Source organism: Ahaetulla prasina, chromosome 7, assembly GCF_028640845.1.
Source record: "Ahaetulla prasina isolate Xishuangbanna chromosome 7, ASM2864084v1, whole genome shotgun sequence".
Lineage (NCBI taxonomy): Eukaryota > Metazoa > Chordata > Lepidosauria > Squamata > Colubridae > Ahaetulla > Ahaetulla prasina.
In genome coordinates, this window is record NC_080545.1 from 70653318 (window position 1) to 70678497 (window position 25180).

Consider the following 25180-nt stretch of genomic DNA (forward strand, 5'->3'; position numbering starts at 1 on the left):
CCTACAGTAGGGATCCCCAATCCCTGGGCCCCTGGACCAGTACCGGCCTGCGGCTTGTTGGAAACTGGGTTGCACAAGCAGAGGATGAGTGAGTAAAGCTTCATTTGTCCATGCACAGGATTTAGATTGCCCCCAAAATCACTACCACCTGGTCTGTGGAAGACATTTTTTCTTCTGAATCAGAAGTGTTGGGGACTGTTGCCCTATAGCATTTGTTAATATTTAAAAAGGACATAAATCAGTGATGGCTAACTTTTTCTCAACCAAGTGGTCACTGTGCACTCGAACTCCCAAAATGCAATGTGCACACAGCCCCCACGCATGCATCCCACCCCCACACATGTGCGTGGCTCCCTGCATGTGCCCTGCCCCCACGCATGCGCACCCCGCTCATGCCTCACCCCATGCATGCACGCATGGGCCGCTGCATATGCTCCACCTCCCTGCATGTGCGCATGGCCCACATCCCGCGCATGCATGCGCGGCGCCTGCAGCACCCCGCCCCTTGCATGCACGGCAGAGATCCAATGACCAACTGGCTAGTGGGAGGCGCAGGTGCATGGGCGATGGAACTGAACTGGGGCGACAGCTCGCATGCCCAGAGAGGGCACTGCCTGCCACCTGTGGCACAGGTGCCATAGGTTCGCCATCACGGACATAGATCATTCCTACCTTGCTTTTTATTTTTTTATATTTGTTTCTCCCTAATTTTGAGAATTAGATTTTTAAAAATATCTCCAAACCCTCCACTTAAATTTCATAACTTTGTAAATGACATCTACGGTACCTCTTCATTCTTCATGCCTAACCCTTTGCAGCAAAACTAAAACTAAAACTAAACTTTGCAGCTTTTATAAACCAAAACATAGCATAGCTGGCTAGGGAATTCTGGGAGTTGAAGTTCACCCATGAATTCATGAACAGTACTCTGGGGGATTCAGAGGCATTGACAATTTTTTATCATCAAACTCGAGAGACCATAAGGACACTAATCTCTACCATGTTCTATTATGAATATCCCCGAATGCTGGATTAACAATGTAAAGTTCTTCACCTAATAATGGACCTTGACTGGATTGTTTAGTGTTAATAACTAACAGATTCTGAAAAAAAGGAGGGAAATAGTAGGGAAAAATAATGTGGGGAACAATCAATTATTTTCATTAAACATTGTTTGATATGGTGTTGGAGCTTGTTGTAAAGACTTTCCAGAAAAATATGGCTCTTCAGGAAGAAGTTGAAATAAGGGAAATGGAAACAGGTTTTGGGGAACCAATACTAGGCTGAAAAGGAACAGGAGAGCAGCAGACTGACACACAAAAGGAAGTTTTGGTATACAGTATAGGTATCTCTAGATTGCAACAGGATAGAAATGTGAAAAATAGTAAGATCACAAAAATAAAATGAGAAATAAAACTTTCTAAGTCTCTAGAAAGTTTTTAAACAAGAATGAGAAATGTACACAGAATCTTACAGAAAAAAGGAACCTAGTTTAGCGACTTAAGTTATTTTTTCCAAGCAATAAGAGGATGTTGCTGGCAAATACTATATGAAAATGAGAATAAGAAAAGACATGAGACAAAACCACCCAAACAAGAGTGAACAAGGCATTACGTGATATCCATATTTTTTTTTTAAAAGTGAGGAAGGACTGTGTTTAGTAATACACCGATCAAAGAGAAGACCAAGACTTCCAGACAGAGCACATGGGATTAAACAAAGATTAAACAAAGATAAATATCAGATGTAATTTAATGTATCTAAATGGATAAATTGCTTTTTAGGTTCTTTAAAGAGGCAATCGTTCTTACACTTATTTGCCCTCTTAAAACAATGGGGCTTTCTTCTGGGTAAGCATGGATAGAATTTGAGCAGCCAAGGTGGTGAATTGAGCTAAACATGGATGACAGGCGTTTGTTCCCTCTGCAGTCATTTCCCACCACTATGCTACTGGTGGCCACGCCTCAAACAATCACCGAAGCACTAAAGATTGACCTACGAAGAACCGCCCTCTTTCTCCAAAATGCATTGGTTGCCTAAGATGCCAATCTTTGCTCTTTCTCGAACGCGAGTCCATTGGCTGTGGTTATTTCTGGCGGGGGGGGGAGGCTAATTGAAGAGCGGGAGCTAGGGCGTCAGTTGAGAAGATTAAAAAAAAAGTCTTACGCCTCCTTTGAAACACCGCCCTCCACTTGAGTCTCCATTGGCGGAAACTGGCGCTCTGTCAGAGCAAACTCCTCTTCTTATTGGCTGAGGATGCCGCAAGTAGATGTTTCAGACCTTAGCGGTGGCCGCTCCCTCCCGGCTTGAAACCTCGCTGCTGCCGGTGAGTTAGAGGCGTTGAAGCTGGAACAGCGCAGCGGGTGGGGCGTTGGGGCTCTCCGAGAAGATATTAGTTATCAACTCTAGTCTTTCTGGCGTAAGAAAAAGGAGTCGCGTCGTCGTCTTTAAGGCTTTTGGCCGGACTCAGGTGAAGTCCCAGCTTGGAATTGGTGCGGGAAAGGACGGGAAGCGTACAATACGGCGCATGATTTTCAGTTTGGCGCCCGCGGGTTAAAGGTTCATTGAGAGGCGGGCGGGTGTGGCTTAACTTCGAAATTCCCTTTTTATGCCAAGTGCGCTGGAGTCCAGGAAGTGCCACCCATTGAGGACGTCGCCTTTTGGGGAAGGTGTAGCCTTTCACCTTCTCTGCCTGGGGCTAAGGAAGCGTCTTCCACGCGCAGGGCCCAGGGAACGGTTGCTCTCACGTTTTCTCCCTTTGATGCTCTAGCTAGCATATGCCTTGCTCCTGCCTTGCTCCGGCTTCACCCTTCCCACCCGGCGGCAACCGGGCAGAAAGAATTTTAAACTGAAAAGTGGGCTGAGAAAAAGCAGCCGGTCAGGTGATTCTCCCCCCCCCTTTACCTTTCTCTTACTCTCTTATTTTTCTTTTTAAACGCTTATATATAAGGATTCCTTGGGAACGGTTAAATCTGCTTTCCTCTCGCGTCCGCGCTTGCAATTGGTCCCCGCACCTTAGTGATGGGGGGGGGAGATGTGAGGCTTTGCGACCCTCCCCCTTAAGTTGCTCGGAAGGCCCTTTTTGGGAATAGCGGAGAGAAAGACCGCTTAATGGGGAGCTGCAGCTGCTGTCAGGTCGGCGATCTGAGTCACGGGCTGGCAATCTTGTTGCAGGCATTGCAATGGGCTCGGCTTCCGCCCGCCCAACTTGACTTCCTCGTTGGCTCTGCGTTAGTCAAGGCAGGGAAGGAGGAAGGAGTGACGGGGCAAGACGAAGCTTGCAAGTTAGAAGCCTGCAGCTTACTTACCCCATTATTAAGTCGGACCAGATTCACTGTCTCTCTCTGTCTTAGTGAGCTTTTTACTTTTTTGGTTGATTAAAAAGGCGGTGAAATAGACCTGCTGGATCAGGTTTTCTTCACATCTGGTAGGGATCTGCATGCATAGCCAAGTTGTGCCAAAGTCATCATAGAAACGAGAAAATAATTGATTAAAAAAAATAGAGAAAACAGGGAAGAATATTGGAGCTGGTTTTCTTGCTTATAGACTGCTAAAAGAAATGGTATATTTAGAATAAAAATAAAACATAGGTATATATGCTTTGAGATGTTAGCTTATCCCTATCGTGACATTATTTGCTCATGATGCATTTTGTGACTGGAACAAAAATTTTTAACACTGGAGTTTTTGTGTGTATTTTGCACTTTACCATTGTTGCAGCTTTTAAAGTTGTGGACTGGATGCTTAAAAGTATTGAGAGAACTCCACCCTTCAAATTGCACAGAAACCCTTTAAGATCCATGTCAGGCACAAGTTGGTTAACTTTTCAATATAGAGTAACACTATATCTTGATTGCCACAGTTATCTCTTCCGGTAGAAGACTTTATATGCTATTTAACAAAAATGGATTGGCTGAACTTTGCATTTTATCTTGCTTCTATTTACTTTCAGTATATAATTTAAGGCCTGTATCCTTTCTTTTACACACTTTAGGTCACATACCTAAGTGGCATAGGTTAAAATGAATACTTTCATGCAGTGTTTAAAAAGTTGTTGAATGTAGTTCATTTCTGCAAGGATAACTATTTAGCAACGTGGAGTTAACTTGCTGGCACATTTGAGAAAAATAGCATCACAGTTGTGTTTATCTGAAATAGTGACTTCCATGTGTATAAATTAATACCTGAACTGGTCACAAATAACCCATGTGTATATATGAACCTGTTTATATTGCAGCGTAATTCAGGATTTATGGAATAGCTTTTACAAATGGTAAAGCATGTTTTTCTGATAAATTTTTGAGCATTTTTGCTAATACTAACCTTTAAATTATGTAAGTGAAAATTTGGGGTGATAAAATAAGCATGTTCCCTTTTTTGAGAAAAGCTAGTGAATGAACATAGATTCTTAGATTAATACAATCTTGCAAATATAGTTTCTCCCCTCAAGGATAGGTGTGTTACAATTGACTGCAAATAACAACTGTATAATCAGTTACTGCTTGTGTAAAGATGTTTTAACTTAGTCACCAGGTGAAAAATAGGTTTAGGTATTTTGCCATTCCAATGAAAACTGCAGACCTTTGCCCCGGGTCACACTGTGACTCATGCAGTTGTTGTGTGTGGAGTCTAATATTGTTTAATATATAAAGTTGCTGCCTGGAAATTTGGTGCCATACAATACTTATATATTCAACTGAAATAAAATAATTTTAAAATCAATTCATTAATTTGTTAGCTGAATGGCTTAAAATTTCAATATATAATATAATATAATTATCCTTTTATGAGGTCAAATATAATTTTATATATTTGAAGTTGATGTGAGCATGCTTGTTATTGAAGTTTGGGAAATGTAACTAAACCTTTTGTTTACATAGTTTTGGAAGCAACTGTTTAGCAGATAGGATTATATTAACAACAGCATAAATTTTTCAGAAGAATGCAATAACAAAACATATGTATGTATGTTTTGTTATTGCATTCTTCTGAAAAATTTATATTTTCTTTTGAATATAATATTTAAAACCTGCAATTTTCTTGTGACCTAACCAGGTTCAATCCTGCTTTGCTTTTTCAAAACCAGGCAAGGTTGGCTAGGTGCTGCCACCTACTGTGATGAAGGCAACAACAAAAAAAATCTATAGGGCTACACTTTTATGTTTGATAGAGCAGTATTCTATTTCTGATTACTTTGACAATAGTTAACTCTCTAGCAAAGTGTAGATAATAGTTACAACATTCGAAAGAGACTAGGCAGTATTTAATTACTATATGTACAAAAGAATTACTATGTGTCAATCCATTTTTCTTAATATCTGAGTGATAAATATGAGTTTGGCCTTCATAATATTTTAATATACAACCATAACTGTTACTCCACTCCTGTCTATCCAAAACTTGCGTGAATTTGCCTTGATTTAAACCCTTGATAGTAAAGTAATAGTCCTAGTAATCACTGGTATATTATGCCATGTGCACATCATTGCATTTTGTAACTTAAAGATGAAATTGTCATTCTGTTTGGTGATTAATGTGAAAAATGTTTTGAGATTACTTATACAATCCCTAGTTATTTTAAAAAAATGTGACTATAAACCCAGAAATTAATATGATACTAAAACCTATGGTTGCCAGTAAATGTATTACTACTAATTTGAGACCAAGAAAAAAACTAATCATATAAAACCTGTCTTTTCCAAACGTTTCTCAAAAAAGCATGAGATCTGCATTGTTCAAAAAGCCTAAGTGTTGATAATTGTGGAATATTTGAATAGCATTTGACATAGTTTTTAATATTTTGGCATTAATTACAAGACAATAAATCAACTCACAGAATTATAGCATAAATATAGTTCTGTTATATACTTATACAATTGCAGGTTGTTCCCCCATGTGTAAAACTTTGTCATTTTTTATTTTTTTTTGGGTAGGAGAAATGAATTACTTTAGTTTTAGATATGATTCCATAGGGAGTTGGTTTTTTTATTTAAAAGATTCCAACTATTGGTCTTAAGATAGAATTGTAGAACAGATAAGTGTGCTTGAAGTACTTTTTGAAAATATGCTGATTTTTGCTTCTGTTAGATACACTACTTCAGTGACTTAATCCAATGGCTTTTTTTCTTAACTCTAGAGAACACTTTAGTGTTTTGTGTCACTCTCAGAACTTGCCAAGGTACTGAATGAGGATAGCTTGCAGATTTATGTGGTATTATCTTAAATTCTGGAAAGAAATGAGTCAGTGTTGCACTAATGCAGGAAACAAAAATGCACATGGGAAATTCATTGCGGTAGATCTTTAAGAGGTGCCATATTGGAGAAAGATTGCTTCTAGGGTACATGAGAGAGTTTCTGCTCCCCTTTTTTCCACCGTGGGTGGATGCTGGGCTGATGCTAGCTTTGTTCTAAGCCATTGTAAATCTGCGCTTACTTTACAGATATGGCAAATCTTTGTGCTTTCAAAAACATCTTTGACTGGAAAGTGCTACTGAATGGAGTGTTTTGGCTTCTTGTTGAAGTGAAGGAGTGCTAGAACTACTTGCCTTAAAATGCATGTGTTTCAATTTGCTTTGTGTTCCCAGAGGCAGCTAGTGTTGAATAGGATAAAAAGTAGGCAGGAATTCATTCTTCCTTTTTAGTCTAGGGTACATACTTAACTCTGTAACAGCACTCAATATTTTCTTTTGGAAAGTGCGCTCTTAAACTAGTCTAGAATTCAGAAGAGCTTTATTTTCACCAGTCTCCAGAAATGTCAGAAGCCAGTTGATATTATCAATGTAGCTTTTGCTTTCTAGTAGAACTTAGTTTTAATAACTCTATGTGGGAAGCATTTTCTTTTTGTTTTCTTATTTAACTGTGTGCCTGACATAGAATATGCAGTACCGGTGTATGAGAAAAACTGTTTCTCACCTGTATACCTGGAGTGCTCAAATTTTGGGTTGAAGAAAGTTACATATTTTTGAGTGGCCAGAAAGGCTGAAAAGTGGAAGGGTTTCCCCAATACTTAGGGAAGACTGGAAGGAAAGAAATTATGTGAGACATGGTAGGTGGAAGGTGAGGTGTGAGCCTGGGCAGAAACTCCTCTTCAGAATCAGGAAGAGAGTGTGGTGCCAGACTTACCATTTTGGATAGTCTCTGATAAAATTGGCATACTGGTTTGACTGCTTCTGTCACTCTCAATATCATTTATGGTGTGCGGGTAGTGATGTAATGGCATTATAACTGATTTATGATTGCATTTATTTCTTATCTGAGAAATCTAAAGCAGGAGGCCACGTTCCAAGAAAATTCTGAAGAGCTAGAGCAAGAATGGTCAACGTATGCAGCTAAAAAATAATCCTATGACTAGACCTCCCTGGAGTATGCTGGGTTCTCTGAAATGGAATTTACCAGCAGTAACCCATTAAAGAAGCAATGATGTAATAATGTATTGTCAGAGTTTATATGACCTATTAGGCCAAAATGTAGTTGGCTAGCTTATGGGCTTTGCAAACCCAGCTGTTGATTAGTTAGTGGTACAGTATGCTGTGCAAAACTAGGCAGTTGATTAAATCAGAATACCATGACTCACTTAACTATGTATTTAGGTATTATTTAAACATAGCCTTTGTAAAGCTTTAATATTTGGTTAAAAAAGAGTAGTACAAATAGACGGTATACTGAATGCCTGTTTTCCAAATAATAATTGGAACATGGTTTTTGGGGGGAGAGATGTCATGAAACAGAACATTTCATCTGCTCTGTTAATTGAAGCAATTTTGTATTTAGCTTCCTTATAAAATATTGAACACAATGGTATAGTTAAAAATAAATATTTTATTTTCGTAGCAATCAGTTAATAGAAATTTTAGGCTGTTTTAATACTGAAAAGCAGAAGTTTGAATTTGAAACCATTTGAATCCTCTTGCCCAACCACACTAAGTACACACACTTCACAGGCTACAGACTACACACAATTAATATTGCTTAGATTATATTAAAAGCAAGCAAGCAAGCAAGCAATGACTGTTCTGCATACTTGTGGGATAAAAGATAACGTCTCTCTTAAGTCCAACTTGACTCCTAGTGACTACGTGGATATGTCCATATCCTTTTTTTAGCAATTATAAGGAAATTATTTGGTTTGCCATTGTCTTCTTCCATGATGTTTTTTCCACTCTAGTGTCTAGTAATCTAATCCAAGTATTCAGTAGGTACCAATATAATAATCATGTTAACCCCACTCTACTTTTTCAATACAATCTAAGATCAACTAGTGCTTTACAAACAAAACTCTTTTCCATCAAGCAAATATAGTTCTAAATATTTTTTTTAAAAAATTCTGTCACAGAAATCAATGCAAAAATACTTTGGAAGCTGGTTATTGCTTAATTAGACTGGACAAGGCAGCATAAAAGGAATAACTAATAAATATTGGTATTAGCAATGCACTATTTAATGTACAATTTTAGGAATGTCCGTAGCTGTTGCTGCATGATTAACTTTTGCCATAAAGACAATCTGTGGTTCTCCTGATGTTACTGGACCCTAGTTCCCATTAACTCAGTCAACATGTCAAATAAACAAGTATTGGAGCAGGCAGATTGCTCAGATCAGACACAAAGGCTTCTTTGACACTTTTGTAACAACACAAAATCCATATTCATCTTGTAGGGGAAGTACTTAAAACAAAAGATAAAAAAGTTACTTTTAAATTCATCAGCAAAAATATGTTACAATGCAAATATAACATGAATTGTATTATTTTAGAGAAACATCAGTTAAAGAATGCAGTTTTTTTTGTAACAAATATCATTCCAGTTCAGATGCAAGCAGTGCTTACATTAGTTACTACATTTTTTTTTTTTGATGCAAACAAAGTTACATTTAGAAGGAAACCCTGAGTTTGAACAAATGAGCTGTATTTGGCTGATTGGCCAAAATTTTCTTGTTTGTCTTCTGGGTTAAAGTCCAAATTACAAAAGACGGTAGCAGTTCTCCCTGCTTAGCATGGAGCAAGACAACTCAATGCTATTCTCAGAGCTCCAAGTGAATTTGGCAAATTAAAAAGGCAGAAAAAAGCGGGGGAAGGCCTATGGGGCTCAAGCCTATCATTGAACCTTCCTTTCTGTTTCTAAAATATCTCTTACCTTATGTTGCTAAATTGTTGGTTTGATTTGAGGTTAGTCTGGTTTGCGAACACAGCCAGCAGATGGTGGATAGTTGAACTCTTAATGGAACATGACTAGTATGGACTCAAAACGTTGCTTTGTGACTCATTAATAGTAGACACAACCAAGTGTAATTGCTAATGAGTCTGAAAGTGTCTCTTGATTTTCAGTTTGCAAAAGCAATTATATCAAGTAGCTTTCTGTAGCCAACACCCAGTTGCATTTTCAAGACCTAGAACTTTGCCCATAATCTCCAGCCATTAAAGTTTTTGACATTATGGGATTTGAATTCTAGCTTGTTTGTATAATATTATATTATAAAAACTTTGTTTGAGGTGTAAATCATGTTTCATACCATTTGTTCATACTTGAAGATATTTTGAAGTAGTAAAAAGTATTAGATAACACTGGACATTTTGCCTAGCCTTTTATAATAGAGGAATTGTGGCTGTTGAAAAGGAAAGTATCTTGACTTCCTTTGTTGAGCTTTAAAAAAGATAAGTTTTGTAGAATTTGATGTCATTGTATCATTTGTCTCTATTTTGCAAATTATATGGACGGTAAATATAATTATATTTACCGTCCATATAATTACATGGGACCCAGTGTGTTGTTGTAGTGTTTAAGATGGTAGATGAGGATTAGTGGGATGAAGGTTTTAATTTGCTCTCTCTGCCACTGATACCCCCTGAAACTTTGAGCTAGACATTTTCTCTCAGTCCAGCCTATCCAAATAAGGTTGTTTTATGAGGGACCACTGTATATATTGCTTGAGTTCCTATAAAAAAGGCAAGATAGAAATAAAATATTCTGAACTCTGGAAGTCTTGAAGTACAGGAGGTATGCTAAAGCCTGTTGATCTGCTGTTGCATTCTGCCCATTGAACTCCCATCTTCCAATTAATTTTCTTTTATATATAATTACTATAACCACATACTCTAGCTGATGGTGGGGACCTCCCATGAAGAGAGGCCTCACTCTCTATTTTTTTTCTTCAATCTCCAAAAAACTCCTGTCCCATTCTGCTTATGCCCTTGAATGGAAATTAACTCTAAATAGAGATGGAGCTGCTACCATTATATGCATTTCCACCTGGAATCTAGGAAGCATGTTAAGAAATGCCACATCTGTGTGTACCTGTACTGGTGTAGCAGATATGAATTATAATTTATAAAGAGAAGTTGTAGGAGATATTTAAGTTCAGAGATACTTATTTAGGAATAGCAAATTTGATGTTGCTACAGATTATGGGGATTAGCAAGAAAATGGGCAGTCCGGTTTTCAGATCTAAATAATGGGAATATAGTTGCTGCCTATGCAGAAGAATAGAATTAAGTAACTGGCTCTGATTGGTAGCGTGCTGTGTAGTTATTGTTGGCAGTAGTTTAGATATGCTTAAAGTCTGTGAGGAAAGAAAGAATTTTTGCTTTGTTTATTCCATCATAAACAACGCCTTGTGCCTATCTCGAAGCCCCTGTTGCTTGGGAGACATGGGAGTTCTGAGCCAAATCCTTTAAGCAGCAGGGACAGCGCTGTATAAAAGTGCTGTCCTAGTCTTGAAGTAAGAGAGTGGTCACAAAGAATGTGTTCTTCCTCTGGAATGTTTTCCTTGTGGAATGCTGTCTCTTCTCTACCGAGAAGGCATGTACTGCACATATAGTAACAGGAAATAAGAGTCACAGAAGTATATTATGTTAGGTTTAATTTGGAATAAAATGAGTGCTTCCAGCTGAATTTGGTTACTTTCAATTACAACATATTCTGAAACTCTTAACTGATCAGCCTGAAATTTTCATCTATTTCTTTTCAACATTTCTGCTTAGAAGACTTTTAATGGGTTTTATCATTCCTCATGCCATTCAGAAGAGGATATCCTTGGAGAAACAAATTATCCTCTTTTCCACTTTCCACTGCTTTAACTTGTTATCTGAAACAGCAAGGACTCTTTGGCCTTGAAAGGGGGCAGTTGGCAGGCCAATCTCTTTCACCTTATGATTGTACTGTGTAAAGGGACAAGGGTAAAAGAAGACTAAAGCCACTCAGTAACAAATCATGATATTAAATAAAATTTAAATAAAAATACATTTCAATACCAAACAATTCATTCCATGCAACAAAGGGAAAGTAAACTCAGAAATCCAACAGTCCTGTAAGAATATATATTTTATGATTAATATACTTAAAAAGATTGAAATTAAATTAAAATAACATATACCATTTAACAGTGCAAAAGCATCTAAGTTGTTTACGAAAACAACTAAAATAAGTTATTAGCCTGAAATAAAAGCTCTACAAATATTTCAGTTATGTAGTAATATAGCTATAAATAGGAGAGTGATATTTGAATTATCTTTCCAGAAAAGAAGTTAAATGGTGAATAAATCTTGAGGTTTCATCTCTATAACATGTACACAATAGTAACGTATGTAGTAGAACAGGGCTGTCAAACTCGATTTCATTGAAGGCCACATCAAGATTGTGTTTGATCTCAGAGGGTAGGATTGGGCGTGGCCAGGGTGGGTGTGGCCAGCTCAACTTGTGTCTCGACGTCACTTGTGTCACTTTGATGGCCCGAGGGCTCCACCAGCTAAAACAAGCTCCTGAGCTCCATTTTCAGCTGCGATATCCTCCTGAAACCCCCTGCCAGTGAAAATAGAGCTTGGGAGGGCCACACATGGCCCCCTCTAAATTCCATTTTTGCTGGCAGAGGCACTGCAGGCCGGTCCTTTGCTGTTTCCAGGGTGGCTCCATGGGTCTTGAGTTTGACAGCCCTGTAGTAGAGTTTCTAATTCTTCATTAGCAAATGCACAATTCACATGCAAAATACCCATAACCTTTCTTCCAAAAAAGTACCAGGAAACACAAAAGTATTTTTGGATGATTATGATCCTTTTCTTTTTTTTAGTTCTTACTTTTTATAAATCTAAAATGCCCAAATTATTTGGAGTTGGGTAACCTCAAAATTGTATTAAATAAAAATTAATAGTCATTTTGGTCTAGTGGTTAAGGCATCAGCCTAGACCATGAGTTCTAGTCTCACCTTAGGCAGGAAAGCTAGCTGGGTGACTCTCAACCTAAATCACCTCACAGTATTGTTGTTGGAAAAATATGAGGAAGAAGGTGTATTGGATATGTTTGTTGCCTTATTTGTAAAAATTATAAAAGTGGGATACAAATAAATAAAATACAAGACTAGACTGTAAGACAAATAGCTTCACTTAATCAGCAGAATCCTACAATCCTTAAATGAAAAGCCACTTAACAAGGATCTTATAAAATTATGCAGTCCTGATTATCAAATTATAATGAATAAACACAATCAGTTCTAAAGTAAACACAGAGAGAGCCAGTTTGGTGTAATAGTGGTTAAGGCACCAGGCCAGAAACCAGGAGACTGGCTTCTAGTCTTGCTTTAGGCATGAAAGCCATTTACTCACTCTCTGCCCATATGGCATGCTCAAGCAACAAACTGGTTGGTCAATTCCTGTCGCAACCAATGGATCAACACCAGGTTGAGTCAACAAAAGATCTTGTACTTGCAGGGAAATGCTAAGAAGAAAAATATATTCAAAGAAATCACAGGAGTGTTGCTCCATAAAATACTAAATACTTAGTTGGGGTAATACTTTTATTTATTTTACTGCGAGTAGTCCTTAACTTATTAATGGTATGCAGGAAGGACCTTGGGAGAGGACGCTAGAGATGCTGCCTAGAGAACAGAGGGCATAGCCTGCAGCAGGAATGTGGGTAGAGCAAGAGGCTCAGAAGAGATCCTCACTACACAAGGAGACTGTGGGAGATTTGTACTTTCCAATTTGCAAGATTCTGTTAATGTAGCTTTACAACAAAATACAATCAATTAATCTGGACATATTTCCTGTCTTGTCTACCTGGGAATGTTGACAACCTACAACCATTCATTCACTATAAACAAGTTATCATAACCCAATTCACACTTATGAATGATTGCAATGCTCCATAATCACATGATTGCCATTTGCAACTTTCCACAATGGCTTCCCCAGAAAGGTAATGGGTAAGCTGGAAAGGAAGAGTGCAGTTCATTGGGTTACATTTTCCTCACCTGTGCACCCTACTGCAGCCTTTCTGTGCTCACTCTTGCACCAGCCACTTTTTGTGTCACACTTGTACCAGCCACTGTCACTTTCCAGAGCACCATTCCTGACCTCAGCCATACCTTTGTACACCCTTCATACCTCTTCCTCATCCAGCAGCAGCCACTTTCTACCTGCCAGCCTCGGACTAACTTTGATAGTAGGACACACATATACACATTTACTTATGCAAAAATCTATCATCTTTCATTTCTAAATAGCCAAGCTCTACTTTAGAGGAAGAGTCTCCACTTAAGGGTGAAACACAGTGCAACAGTAATTTACATTGACCTTCAGTATGCTTGCAACTAAGTAAAGCATCTATTTATTAATTGACTACAGCTGTTTACAGCAGCGAATGTAAGTTTGTTATGTCTAGGGGATCTCCTGAGCATTCAAAAACTCCTCCTCCTTCTGAATGCATACAGCCTAGTTTATATGCACTTTCTGTTCCAAGACCCTTCTGCGAGACAATTCCATTTTGGCTTAATTCGTCTCATTAAAAAATATTTACCAATCGAATACAACAAATATTTGATGGACTACTTGTCCCTCCCTCCACCCCATGTAGGGAAAAAAAATTACATGAGCTAAAGGAAGATAAATTCTTTTAAATATGGAATAGGGAGTTAAATATAAATTTAATGAATGAAACTTAAGCTCCTTAATAGCATCTATGCATGCCAAAAAATCCAATTTAAGACTTAAAGGGAGCTTCAAGACCATTTCAGATTCAGGATGTTGATGATTACATGCCCTTTATCATTTATTGTTAGCACAGAAATACTTTCCACAGCAGTTTCACTTTTTCAGACACTCATATTCCCACCAATGTGTGATTAATTGTACAAAATTCAATTCAATAGATCAATTCTAACTGATCTATTTCATGTATTATACTATTTCTGGAAAATATTTCATAATTTTTTCACTAAGTCTTTAAGCAGTGAACAGTTCTTCTAGAGCAGGAGTCTCCAACCTTGGCCACTTGTGGACTTCAACTCCCAGAATTCCTCAGCCAGCTTTGCTCAGTGGTCCACAGCCAGCTTTCCCAGAGAAATTCTGGGAGTTGAAGTCCACAAGTCTTAAAGTTACCAAGATTGGAAAGCCCTTTTCTAGAGGAAATTTACTGTCCTGTGTTAATCCTGGCAACTAGTGAAAAAAAATGCTAGCATTTTACATCAGGTGCCATAACCTAAATTTATGAAGTTTAATATGATAATTGGAACTAGATGTGGAACAATTCAAGACAAATATAATTAAGTAAGCAAGTAAGTAAGTAAGTAAATAATAAATCAATCAGCGAGGCAAGAGAAGAATTGATACAAAACTCAAGATTCTAAAAATTAAACTTTGTAAGTAATATTATTTCTAACATGCAAGGGATTTTAATCTTCCCATGTATATGCCATATTTTTCGGAGTATGAGAAGCACTCCTCCCCCCACAAAAGAGGGTGGAAATGATGGTGTGTCTTACACACAGAATACAGCCATTTTTGGCCTTTCGAAACCCCACCCTGTTCATCCCATTTCCCCAAAACCAGGCCTATTTTTCACCAAAATGGCCTGCAGAGGGTTTGGGAGGCTTGCAGAGTGCTCCTGGGGGCTGGGGTGGGCAAAAGTGTGACATGTAAGGAGGTTTGGGAGGCCAAAAATGGGGCCTGCAGAGGGTTTGGGAGGCCTGCAAAGTGCTCCTGGGGGCTGGGGAGGGCAAAAACACCCCCATTTTTGGAAACCTCCCATGTGTTACGATTTTGCCCTCCTCAGCCCCAAGAAGCACTCTGCAGGCCTCCCAAACCCTCTGTGCACCCCAATTTTGTGAAAAACAGAACATTTAGAGGGTTTGGGTGGCCTGCAGAGTTCTGGGGGCCGGTGGGAAGAGGGGGCAAAAACTTTTTTTTTCTTGTTACCTCTTTGAAATCTTGGTGTGTCTTATACTCTGAAAAATACGGTATACTTACGATACATAGGAAAATTGATTTGCTCTGAACAGGTTGGATTTGATTTAAATCAAGTCAATTTAAATCACTAGTAAAAAGGCTTGATTTAAATCGGCTCAATTTATATCATATTTAAAGAGCAATTGTTATCTCTCCCGCAGCAGCTCCTCCTCTGACCTGCTGTTGACGCACCGCCAGTCCCAATATTGTAAATATACAGTCTCATGCTACATAACTAAGCTCCGTTTCATGCTGAATAAACTAAATTATTAATGTATCTTAAATAGAAAACTATCTTTAGATAGATTTTTTACTCCAAAAGCATTTTATTAAAATAAATTTGATAAAAATAAACAAAATCTGTTTTTATTTATTTATTTTTTAAAAAATCATTGATTTTTATCTACCCTGGATCTGAAAATGATAAGACATACATATCCCATAAGCGACATTGAATTTGACAATAATAGTTCCAGTCTTCATGAAGTCCTGCAAAGCAAGGAATTTAAGAATTCACTGAAAACAATTATGTAGGGACAAACTATTTTTTAACCTACATTTTTCCACACTGTATCATCTGTCCCAAGCTAACTTTCTCATTAGTGATAGCAATGTAAAATAAGTATCCAGAAAAGAAAGCTTCAGATTACATGATACAAGAAGGATCCATCACAAAAACCAGCACCCAAGACTTTGCTGAGGTGGGAGGGGAATGATAATTTGAAATAAGATTGCACTACCAAAGTTCATAAAGGTGAGACCTGAACATAGAATTCCTACTTCATCAGTTTCATTGTATCACACACCCACACTGTTCTATCATGGATCCATGCACTGCAACACTTGTACTTCTGTGCTCCAGACTATTTTAAGAAAGCCTGGTTAAAAATATATATTCCCCAGAAGTCTGAATTTGGCATTTACAAGATGTTTTTCGGAGAAACCAAAAACCAAATATGACCTCAGGGCCATAGGAATAATGAGAAAGTAAAATAATTTAATCAGGGAATCCTAAAATCTCATTTACTTATATAGCACAGTTATCAAGAGAAACAATGTAAGTTATCTATTTATTTGTTAAAAGTATTTGTATTACTCTACTGGCCTTCTGGTTGTTTAATAATAGGTAAAAAAAAGGTGAAAAACTGGGGAACTGGTAGTGGTTATATGGTGTGACAATGGTCCCCAAACCTTTGGGCACCAGGGACCAGTTTCATGGAAGACAATTTTTCCATGAACGGGAGGGTGGGGAGAAGGAGAATGCAACCTAGGTCTGGTGCATGCACAGTTTCACTCAACTCCAGTTGTGCAGCCTGGCTTTTAACAGGCCGCAGGCCAGGGGTTGGGGACCCATGCAGTCCTGTATCAGTTTTCACAATTAGAATTTATTAGAATTTATTTCACCCAATAGTTTTCACTTAATCTACATAATGCCCCACACACAGCTATAAAATCCACTGAATGATTTTAGGCCAGTCATCTTAGCCGGAGTTTGTGACTGTGATGGGGGGAGGAGAAAGAGGGGGGAGGGAGAAGGGGGAAGAGGAAAGTACTGTATATATTTCCTTGAGTTCCTAAATGAAAGATGGAATGAATATAAAACTACTAAAAATAATTATATATTGGGGACTTTACTATAGCTTGATAAGGATAAGATATTAAACTTGCCATAAACAGCAAAATGTCTAACAGGAAAGTAACAACACTACAATGATTAGAGTGTATTACATGAATGTATTAAACTAATGTTAATTCACAGTTTTCCTGGTTAAGAATCATTTTGTTTACAATAGATACAAAATACCATAGGCAACCTGCTGGAAAACGATACAATATTTTTTCCGTTACACTTAAAAACTTTCAAGGAAACATTAAATAGGTAGGAAGGTTGAAATAATCCTAGCTATTTTTCATACCCTAAAAATACAAACTAGTTTGTTATTTTTTTCAAACATGAAGTCATACTGAACTTTTTGCAACCTATAAGGTAAAAATTCTTTATTTGCTTATAGTTAGTTTTGCTAATGAAACTATACTTCTTTTCCTAGGTACCTAAAGGTAAGAAAAAAGATAACCATACAGCAACAAAAAGAAGTAGTAAGTTGTAACTAACAGATGCTGTTAAATTAATAAGGCCATTATGTAGATTAAGTGAAAACTATTGGGTGAAAGAGACCCTGATTGTGAAAACTGATACAGGATTATACAGCCTGATTTATTGGCTATTCTACAGCATTTGCATGGAAGTTGAACTTCTCATTTCTGATGACTATATCTAGATAGTTGCTCTGTAGCTGAAGCATAAAAATTGCTTAAAAGATCTTTCAATATAGATGTTATTTTGATATTATTTGTCATTAGTGGCAAAAACACAGCCTTGCATTTACTTTTGTTTGTTTGTTTGTTTGTTTACATTTATACCCCGCCCTTCTCCGAAGACTCAGGGCGGCTTAAAGTGTATAAGGCAATAGTCTCATTCTATTTGTATATTTTTACAAAGTCAACTTATTGCCCCCCCAACAATCTGGGTCCTCATTTTACCTACCTTATAAAGGATGGAAGGCTGAGTCAACCTTGGGCCGGGCTTGAACCTGCAGTAATTGCAGGCTTTGTGTTCTTAATAACAGGCTTTACCAGCCTGCGCTATTCACCGGCCACATCGAAATCGAAATCCATGTTGTCATTCATTCATTCTGCCATCTATCTTCACTGTTATAGTGACTCTGGGCAGCTTACAATTCTTCACAGCAGGAAGTCTTTCTGTAGAATTTCTGCATATAATTCTGAGTTAGTTCCCAGATATTAGAAAGGCTTATTGGCATTTTCTGTATACAGCTTTTCAAGTAGATATATTTAATATAAGAACTACTCTAAAGGTACTTTCACTCATTTATTCAATTTACTGTCATAGACCAAATACAGGGGAAAAGGGGAAAAGGAAAGAATTGGGATTTCTGTTGTTGCTGCTGTTGTTTAAAACAAAGGGCAGAAATAATTAAGATTTTCATCTTAAAGGCATCAAAGCAGCATTTGCTCACTGCCAAAAATGCAAGATCATACTGATCGGCCAGTAGTACTTGAGTATTTTAAAAAGTCCATAAAAGAAATGTATAAATTCCTAGTACTAAGTTAGTCATTAACGGAGATGGCCAGTACATCAATAAACCCCTTGACTTTTCAAACTATGAAACAAGAATCAATTAGATTACTAATATCCTGTTAGTAATGATGCAAAGCAAAAGTGATCCTAAGGCAAGACTACAGGAGGCAAAATTGAACAAATGGGAAAACCCATTTTCTAGCAGGCACCAGAACACTGTGCACTATAATCCACAATTTATTAATATTTAAATGTTTTCTTCAGATACAGATATGTAATTAACCCATCTTAATTTAACCTTCGTTTTGACAAAGGAACTCTTTCTCTACATGTAAAGATAGCAAATAAATACTTCCCTACTGTTAATCTGTTAAAACAAAATTTTACTACACAATAGTACAGAAATAGAGATAACAGAGAGCCATTTAATCTAATGGTTAAGACACAAGGTTAGAAACCAGGAGACTGAATTCTAAACCCACTTTAGGCATGAAAGCCAGCTAGGTGACCTTTGGCTAATCATTCTCTCTCTCTCAACCCTATTCAACCTCATGAGATTTTTATGCAGAAAAACAGGAGGAAGAAGGAATATTATATGTTTGCTGCCCTGAGTTGTTGATAAAAATAATAAAAGCTGGATTAAAAAAAATATTTTTAAAAATCTTTCAATAGGAAGTCCAGTGAGTTTACTCCTACAGTAGATAACTGAGTAGATGATTTCAGCCTGGAGCAATTACTGGTTTAAAACCTCTTTCAGTTGTGCAAGGGTATTTAAAGGAAAAAGAGGTCTGTTTATCTAATTTCTTTAAAATTGTTTAGGACTTAAAACCTTCCAATTACATAGAGTGTAAGGCTGAAGTGTTAACATGAATTAATCTGTACCGTTATTGTAAAGTCAAAACCTGCAGCAAGGGAAGACCAAACTGCAAAACTCAGTAAAAACATATAAATGTTTATTAGAAGAAAACAGCCTCAGGCAGTGCAGATATTACTGAAATACAATTCCCAGCATGACCGATACAGTAGTGGAAGCCAACAGTATCTGGAAGACCATGTGTTTGCCACCACTGGTTTAATCGTGGACAATTCATACCCTTGATGAAAAATCTAACATTTTGAATCTACTTGGCATCAAAGCAGCTTTGTGGATAAGGACATCTATTGTTTATAAAAAAAAGAACTGAAATAAGTCTGGCATTTAAATATTTTACAAATATTATCTAAAAATTAATATAATTTTATCCACATTCTGATCCTATAGGTTGCTTGAAAAACAAATATAAAAACCACCGAATGCTAAAAATTCTAAATTACTTCTTTTCTCCATCCATGATAGACAAAGGTGGATTGGGAAATATTAAATAATAGATTTATTTGCTATCTGGGAAGATATCACAGGAACAAATGACAGAAATCACAAAAGACTCTAATGTTGACGAAACTAGGGAGTTATCTAGTGATTTTGCCCTAACACTGAGATGGCCTACATATTTTCAGTAAATACATGCAGTAATTTGCATATCTGAAGATTCCACCTCAAGGCCAACCTGTGACTGAGGCTGGATCAAGGATATCTGGAAGAAAATTAGTATTTTCTCAGTATTAGTACAAATTAGTATTCGTATTTTAGTCCAATCAGTAGTAGATCCTTTTCAGTCAAGATTCAGGCCAGGTCATGGGACTGTGATGACACTAATGACTGCGGGAGTGGAAATGCACCCATCCTTGTTCTTGCTTTCTCAGCAGCCTTCAATACCATCAATCATGCTGTCTTTTCTGGACTGCTGTTCCAATTCTTGAATGAAAGGCTTTGGAAGAGAATGCAGAAGGTTGCACTTTGCTGGTCTTGCTTTCAAGGGGTGGCAAAAAGACCACTTGGAGGTAGTGGTTTTCCTTTGCCATTCTTCAGGAGGAAACAGATTCACATTAAATGGCTCTAAAATAGTTTAGGAAAATCTGTGTAGGGGTAAGTAAGAAAAGTGAGGAAGAGATAAGAATGACTGCCAAATTACAGTATTCTAATAAGCTTAGCTGTATAAGCCAGCTTTATTAAAAGCAATGCTTTGTGATGCAGTGGTTAAGGGGTTGTGTTAGAAGCAAGGAGATCCAGGTTCTAGTCTATCCTCAGTGACTTAAATTCACTGGGTGACTTTGGGCCAGTCACATTCTCTCAGCTCAGGGTACCCCACAGGATCGTGGTTGTGGGGAAAACAAAAGAAGAGAATAATATGTATGCTGCCTTAAACTCAAAAATAAAAGATTGTTATAATTCAAATCAAATAACTAACATTACATACTTTTTACCAAAATCACCACTAAAGAAAAATATGACGTAAATAGGGCCTCTGGTGGCTCAACAGGCTAATGCAGCCTGTTATTAACAGCAACTGCTTGCAATATTGCAGGTTCAAGTCCCACCAGGCCCAAGGTTGACTCAGCCTTCCATCCTTTATAAGGTAGGTAAAATGAGGACCCAGATTGTTGGGGGGCAATAAGTTGACTTTGTATATAGTATACAAAATGGATGAAGACTATTGCCTGACATAGTGTAAGCCGCCCTGAGTCTTTGGAGAAGGGCAGGATATAAATGCAAATAAAATAAATAAAATAAATAAATAAATCAAAGAATTCTTTTTACAATACACAGAATCCATGAAAAAAGCAATTGGTGAGGACAAAGTAGGGCAAATTAATGTGACAGCAAATAACAATATAAGCAAATGTTAGGCCACATTGTACTCAAAAGTGAAACTGATAAGAATTGACTGAGCTTGCAAAGCATAGAAACTATTAAAAAGAAATGGCATCTGGTCTTTAGGAGACAGGTTATAAAAATAGTTCAGACTTCATTTTTAACACACTTAAGCTCAACTTTTAACAACCCAATACTTTAACAGCCTGGAATATTATTTTCTGAAGCTTCAGGCTCAATATGGCTAAAAAAGAAGAAACGGTTTTATATAGTTACTTCTGTAAAAAAGAAGTTGGAGGTTTCATGTGCAGCTGTTGTCTTGATACACTTAATATCACAATGAGAAGAAATTTTATCTACTTCCTCTTCTTTTCCACACAGTTGAAAAACATTAAGATACTCAAAATAAACATTGCTCTATAAACAAAAGAAATTAAAGGCACGAGATAAGTGGAAAAATATATGTAGATCTTCACTTACTTCTCTGTACCTTTCTGTCCCTGCAGCTCATCCGTGCTTCCACACTACATCCAAAATAATGATTCATACATTATCTTTCGTTTCTTAAACTTTTAGAATCTCAACTCTATTCATCTAAAACTTTCCCATCTTCACTTTACTCTCAACCCCTTTACTCTTCCTTCAAATATTTAGTAATTTTTCAGACTTATAGATTTATAGTTGCTTCTTTGCTGTGTTTTTGTATGATTTCACTTAAGCTTTCACTTTCACTTTCACTTAAGATTTCACTTTCATAAATGATGTATTTGAAATAGACTTTATTCTAAGCAGATATTAATCAGTTACCATTGTCAATTATTATTGCAACTCCACATGGTCCAGTCACATTGATAATTTCTTGCCTCTTTCTCCATCTGTTATTACACTTTTATGTAATCTGCCAAGAGTTGTTTTGATGACAGTAACATAGAAAGATGTTTGATAAATAAATAACAGCAGGCTACCTTCAGAATTATTAGATCCTTCCCCTGTGTGTTTCAGAGCTAGATAATTTTTTTGAATTTTTAAATTTCATTTGATAATTTGTATGTTCTACCATTTGCCCCCCTTACATTCTAAGTTTCAGTCTTTCATATGTAAAATGGGCCCATAGTTATTAACTTCTTTTGCGTAGCATGACCTGTCTCTAGGATAGAATTACCAAGCCTGTCATCTAGAATTTTTAAGTAAACTTATTAGAAAGTCTTTTTTATCGTATATTCAAACTTACTTCAGCTTGCAATAAGTAAGTGATTGTAACCCCTAATTTATTCTTGTATAAATTGCATCTCTAATCTGATTTCCAATAAGAAGACACAATCTCTCATTTCATAGCTAATAAATATTTCCATATTTAAGTTGCAAGCTTAGTCACTAAAATAAGTGGGTTTTTTTGTTAGATTAAGTTGTATCTAGAGTCAAAACGTATCATAAAATAAATATATTCTTATTATAGGATCAAGCAAGTCTTTGCTTTAGTTTAATCACATTATTTAGAATATGGTGGGTCTAAATAATCACATTATTTAGAATATGGAACCAACCATATTCTAAATAATGTGATTAAACTAAAGCAAAGACTTGCTTGATCCTATAATAAGAAGAATATATTTATTTTATGATACGTTTTGACTCTAGATACAACTTAATAGTTGTATCTTTACTAGTACTTTAGTTGTATCTTTACTAGTACTACAACTTTACTAGTACTAATCCATACCAGTATGTATGTATTTACTGGTATGTTATTAAACATTGGGGCTGTTAACTTAGTCTTCCCAATTTTTGACTTCCATAAGCTTCTTGAAAAATCACATTGTTTTATACAGAACACTTCCCCGCTTTATAGCTCATAGGAGCTATGAGGAGACAATATATGGCTGTTTTCACCTTTTGGCCAGTAGGTTTGGATTACATGAATGCTTTGATCAGATTACTACATTAGAACCCTAAATATTTATGGATACTGTTTCCTTATATTAAGTGATCTTGTCTTTGTTATGTAAGCTGAAATGTCCAAATATATAAATATTAGTAATTCAACAGCTATAGAACATGCATGTGAAAGGGTTGTAGTATCATATGCATAATTATGTTAATTAATTTAACAGGTCCCTTACCTTAAACAACCATGGCTCAGAGAGATGCTGACAAATATCTATATGTGGATAGAAATGTCATCAACAATCCTCTTGCTCAAGCTGATTGGGCTGCCAAGAAACTGGTATGGGTACCATCAGAGAAGAATGGATTTGAGCCTGCTAGCTTGAAGGAGGAAGTTGGAGATGAAGCTATTGTGGAGCTTGCTGAGAACGGGAAGAAAGTGAGAGTCAACAAAGATGACATCCAAAAGATGAACCCACCCAAGTTCTCTAAAGTGGAAGACATGGCTGAACTGACCTGCTTGAATGAGGCCTCAGTGTTACATAATCTAAAAGAGAGATACTACTCAGGGCTAATTTATGTAAGTATTACTTGTCTCTGAGAGATTATCTAATTTTTTATCAGTGTTAAAATGGGATGGCACACTTATTTGTGATTGATGTTACAGTGTTACAATTTATTATTACAGTCTTAGACCAAAACAAGATAAGCACTCAGAATATATACACTTATAAGTTCTAGTATCAAATAACAAATAACAAATAACAATTGATGTTTTAAAAAGCATTTTGTGACTGAAACATTTTGGAAAATGTTTTAGAAATTATTACATTTGATCCTAAAATGAATTTTATCTTGTAGGCATTTCCTGTATTTAAAACCGTGGTGGTAGTGATTGTTTATATCAAGGTAGAAAAAGATTCTTTTTACATAATCAAACTCAGCTGCACAGAAAACTTTGTGAATATATGTCTTCTCTACTTTGATCTAATCAACTTATTCAATGCAGAACACAAAAGAATTTCAGAACAATTCAGCTATTCTAGTTTTTCTTAATTTCAGGCCTTCAGCAGAGGTTTCTTAGAACAGATTTTGAGTAGGTGACTTGGCATTTGCTTATAACTCAATAGTTATAAGTAATAGTTCTCATGAGATTGCTGCTATGGAAACAAGAATATATAATTGCTTATATGAGAATTGGCATGAATATAATGCTAAAAATATATTTCTTCTTCCATCATCTCATGGATTAGAATAATAGAATCATAAGGCTGGAAGGAACCTTGGAGGTCTTATAGTCCAACCCCTACCCTAGACCCTTATACCATTCTGGGCAAATGTTTTCCAATCTTTACTTGAAAACCTCCAATGATAGAACACCCACAACTCTGGGAACCAAGCTGTTCTATTGATTAAGCATTCTTATTGTCAAAAAATTCCTCTCATTTCCAGATTAATTCCTCCTCATTAGTGAAGAATGACTTTGAATAATAGTTTGGGGGTGGTGTTAAAAAGGAATTTTCTAGGTATTATTCCCTAGACTGGAGAAAACGACAATGACCTGCAGAAGGCAGCCTGAAGCAATGGCATAGGAAATTATTATGTTGAAGATAGTGATTGTGCTTCCAGCAAAAGAAACTTGTCTGGTGACTGATATATAGTTTAGAGGTCATTCTTCACTAATGAGGAGGAATTAATCTGGAAATGAGAGGAATTCTTTGCTATCAAGTGAGGTTACATTGATTCACACAACATGACTCTTTCTTGTGCTGGTACTACTAATTATGAAATGTTCTTTCTTTGAGAGTTATCCTAAAACCCTAAACAAGGAAGCTCTGGTACATAAATACCATTTCTCCCCAAATAGTTCTATAGCAAGGGTGTCAAACATGATTTCATTGAGGGCCGCATCAGGGTTGTATTTGGCCTTGGTGGGGGGCATGGCCAGGGTGGGTGTGACCAGCTTGACGTCACTCGTGTCGGGGGCACCTGTGGTGGCCTGAGCTCTCTGCCAGGAAAAATGGGCTCCCAATCTCCATTTTGGCTGCAATGGCCTTCTGCAACCCTCTGCCAGCGAACCCGAGCTCCGGAGGGCCACACACAGCCCTCCCGAGCTCTGTTTTCACTGATAGAGGCACTGCAGGCCGGTCTTTTGCTGTTTCCCTGCAGGCCAGATCTAAGCAACTGTTCTGTCCCCTCCCAGCCTCAGCCATGCGAGCTGGCTAAACAAGCCAGTAATTGAGTTCACGGCTGCTATCAGTCCTGGCAGGGAATCTGCAGCTGCCTGCCAAAGTCT

The 25180-nt window shown here is 37.0% G+C and overlaps 1 protein-coding gene across 4 annotated transcripts in view; it reads left to right on the forward strand.

The window, feature by feature from the left end:
- The first annotated feature begins 2246 nt into the window (after positions 1-2246).
- MYH9 (myosin heavy chain 9) overlaps positions 2247-25180 on the forward strand; it is a 74461-nt gene continuing 51527 nt past the window's right edge. Inside the window, exons 1-2 of one of the 4 annotated variants that reach the window (XM_058190017.1) lie at positions 2247-2326; positions 23112-23464. In XM_058190017.1, coding sequence (XP_058046000.1) covers positions 23132-23464 — 333 coding nt within the window. In that variant the 5' untranslated portion in view covers positions 2247-2326; positions 23112-23131. The other 3 variants (XM_058190015.1, XM_058190016.1, XM_058190018.1) reach the window with 3 other exon arrangements.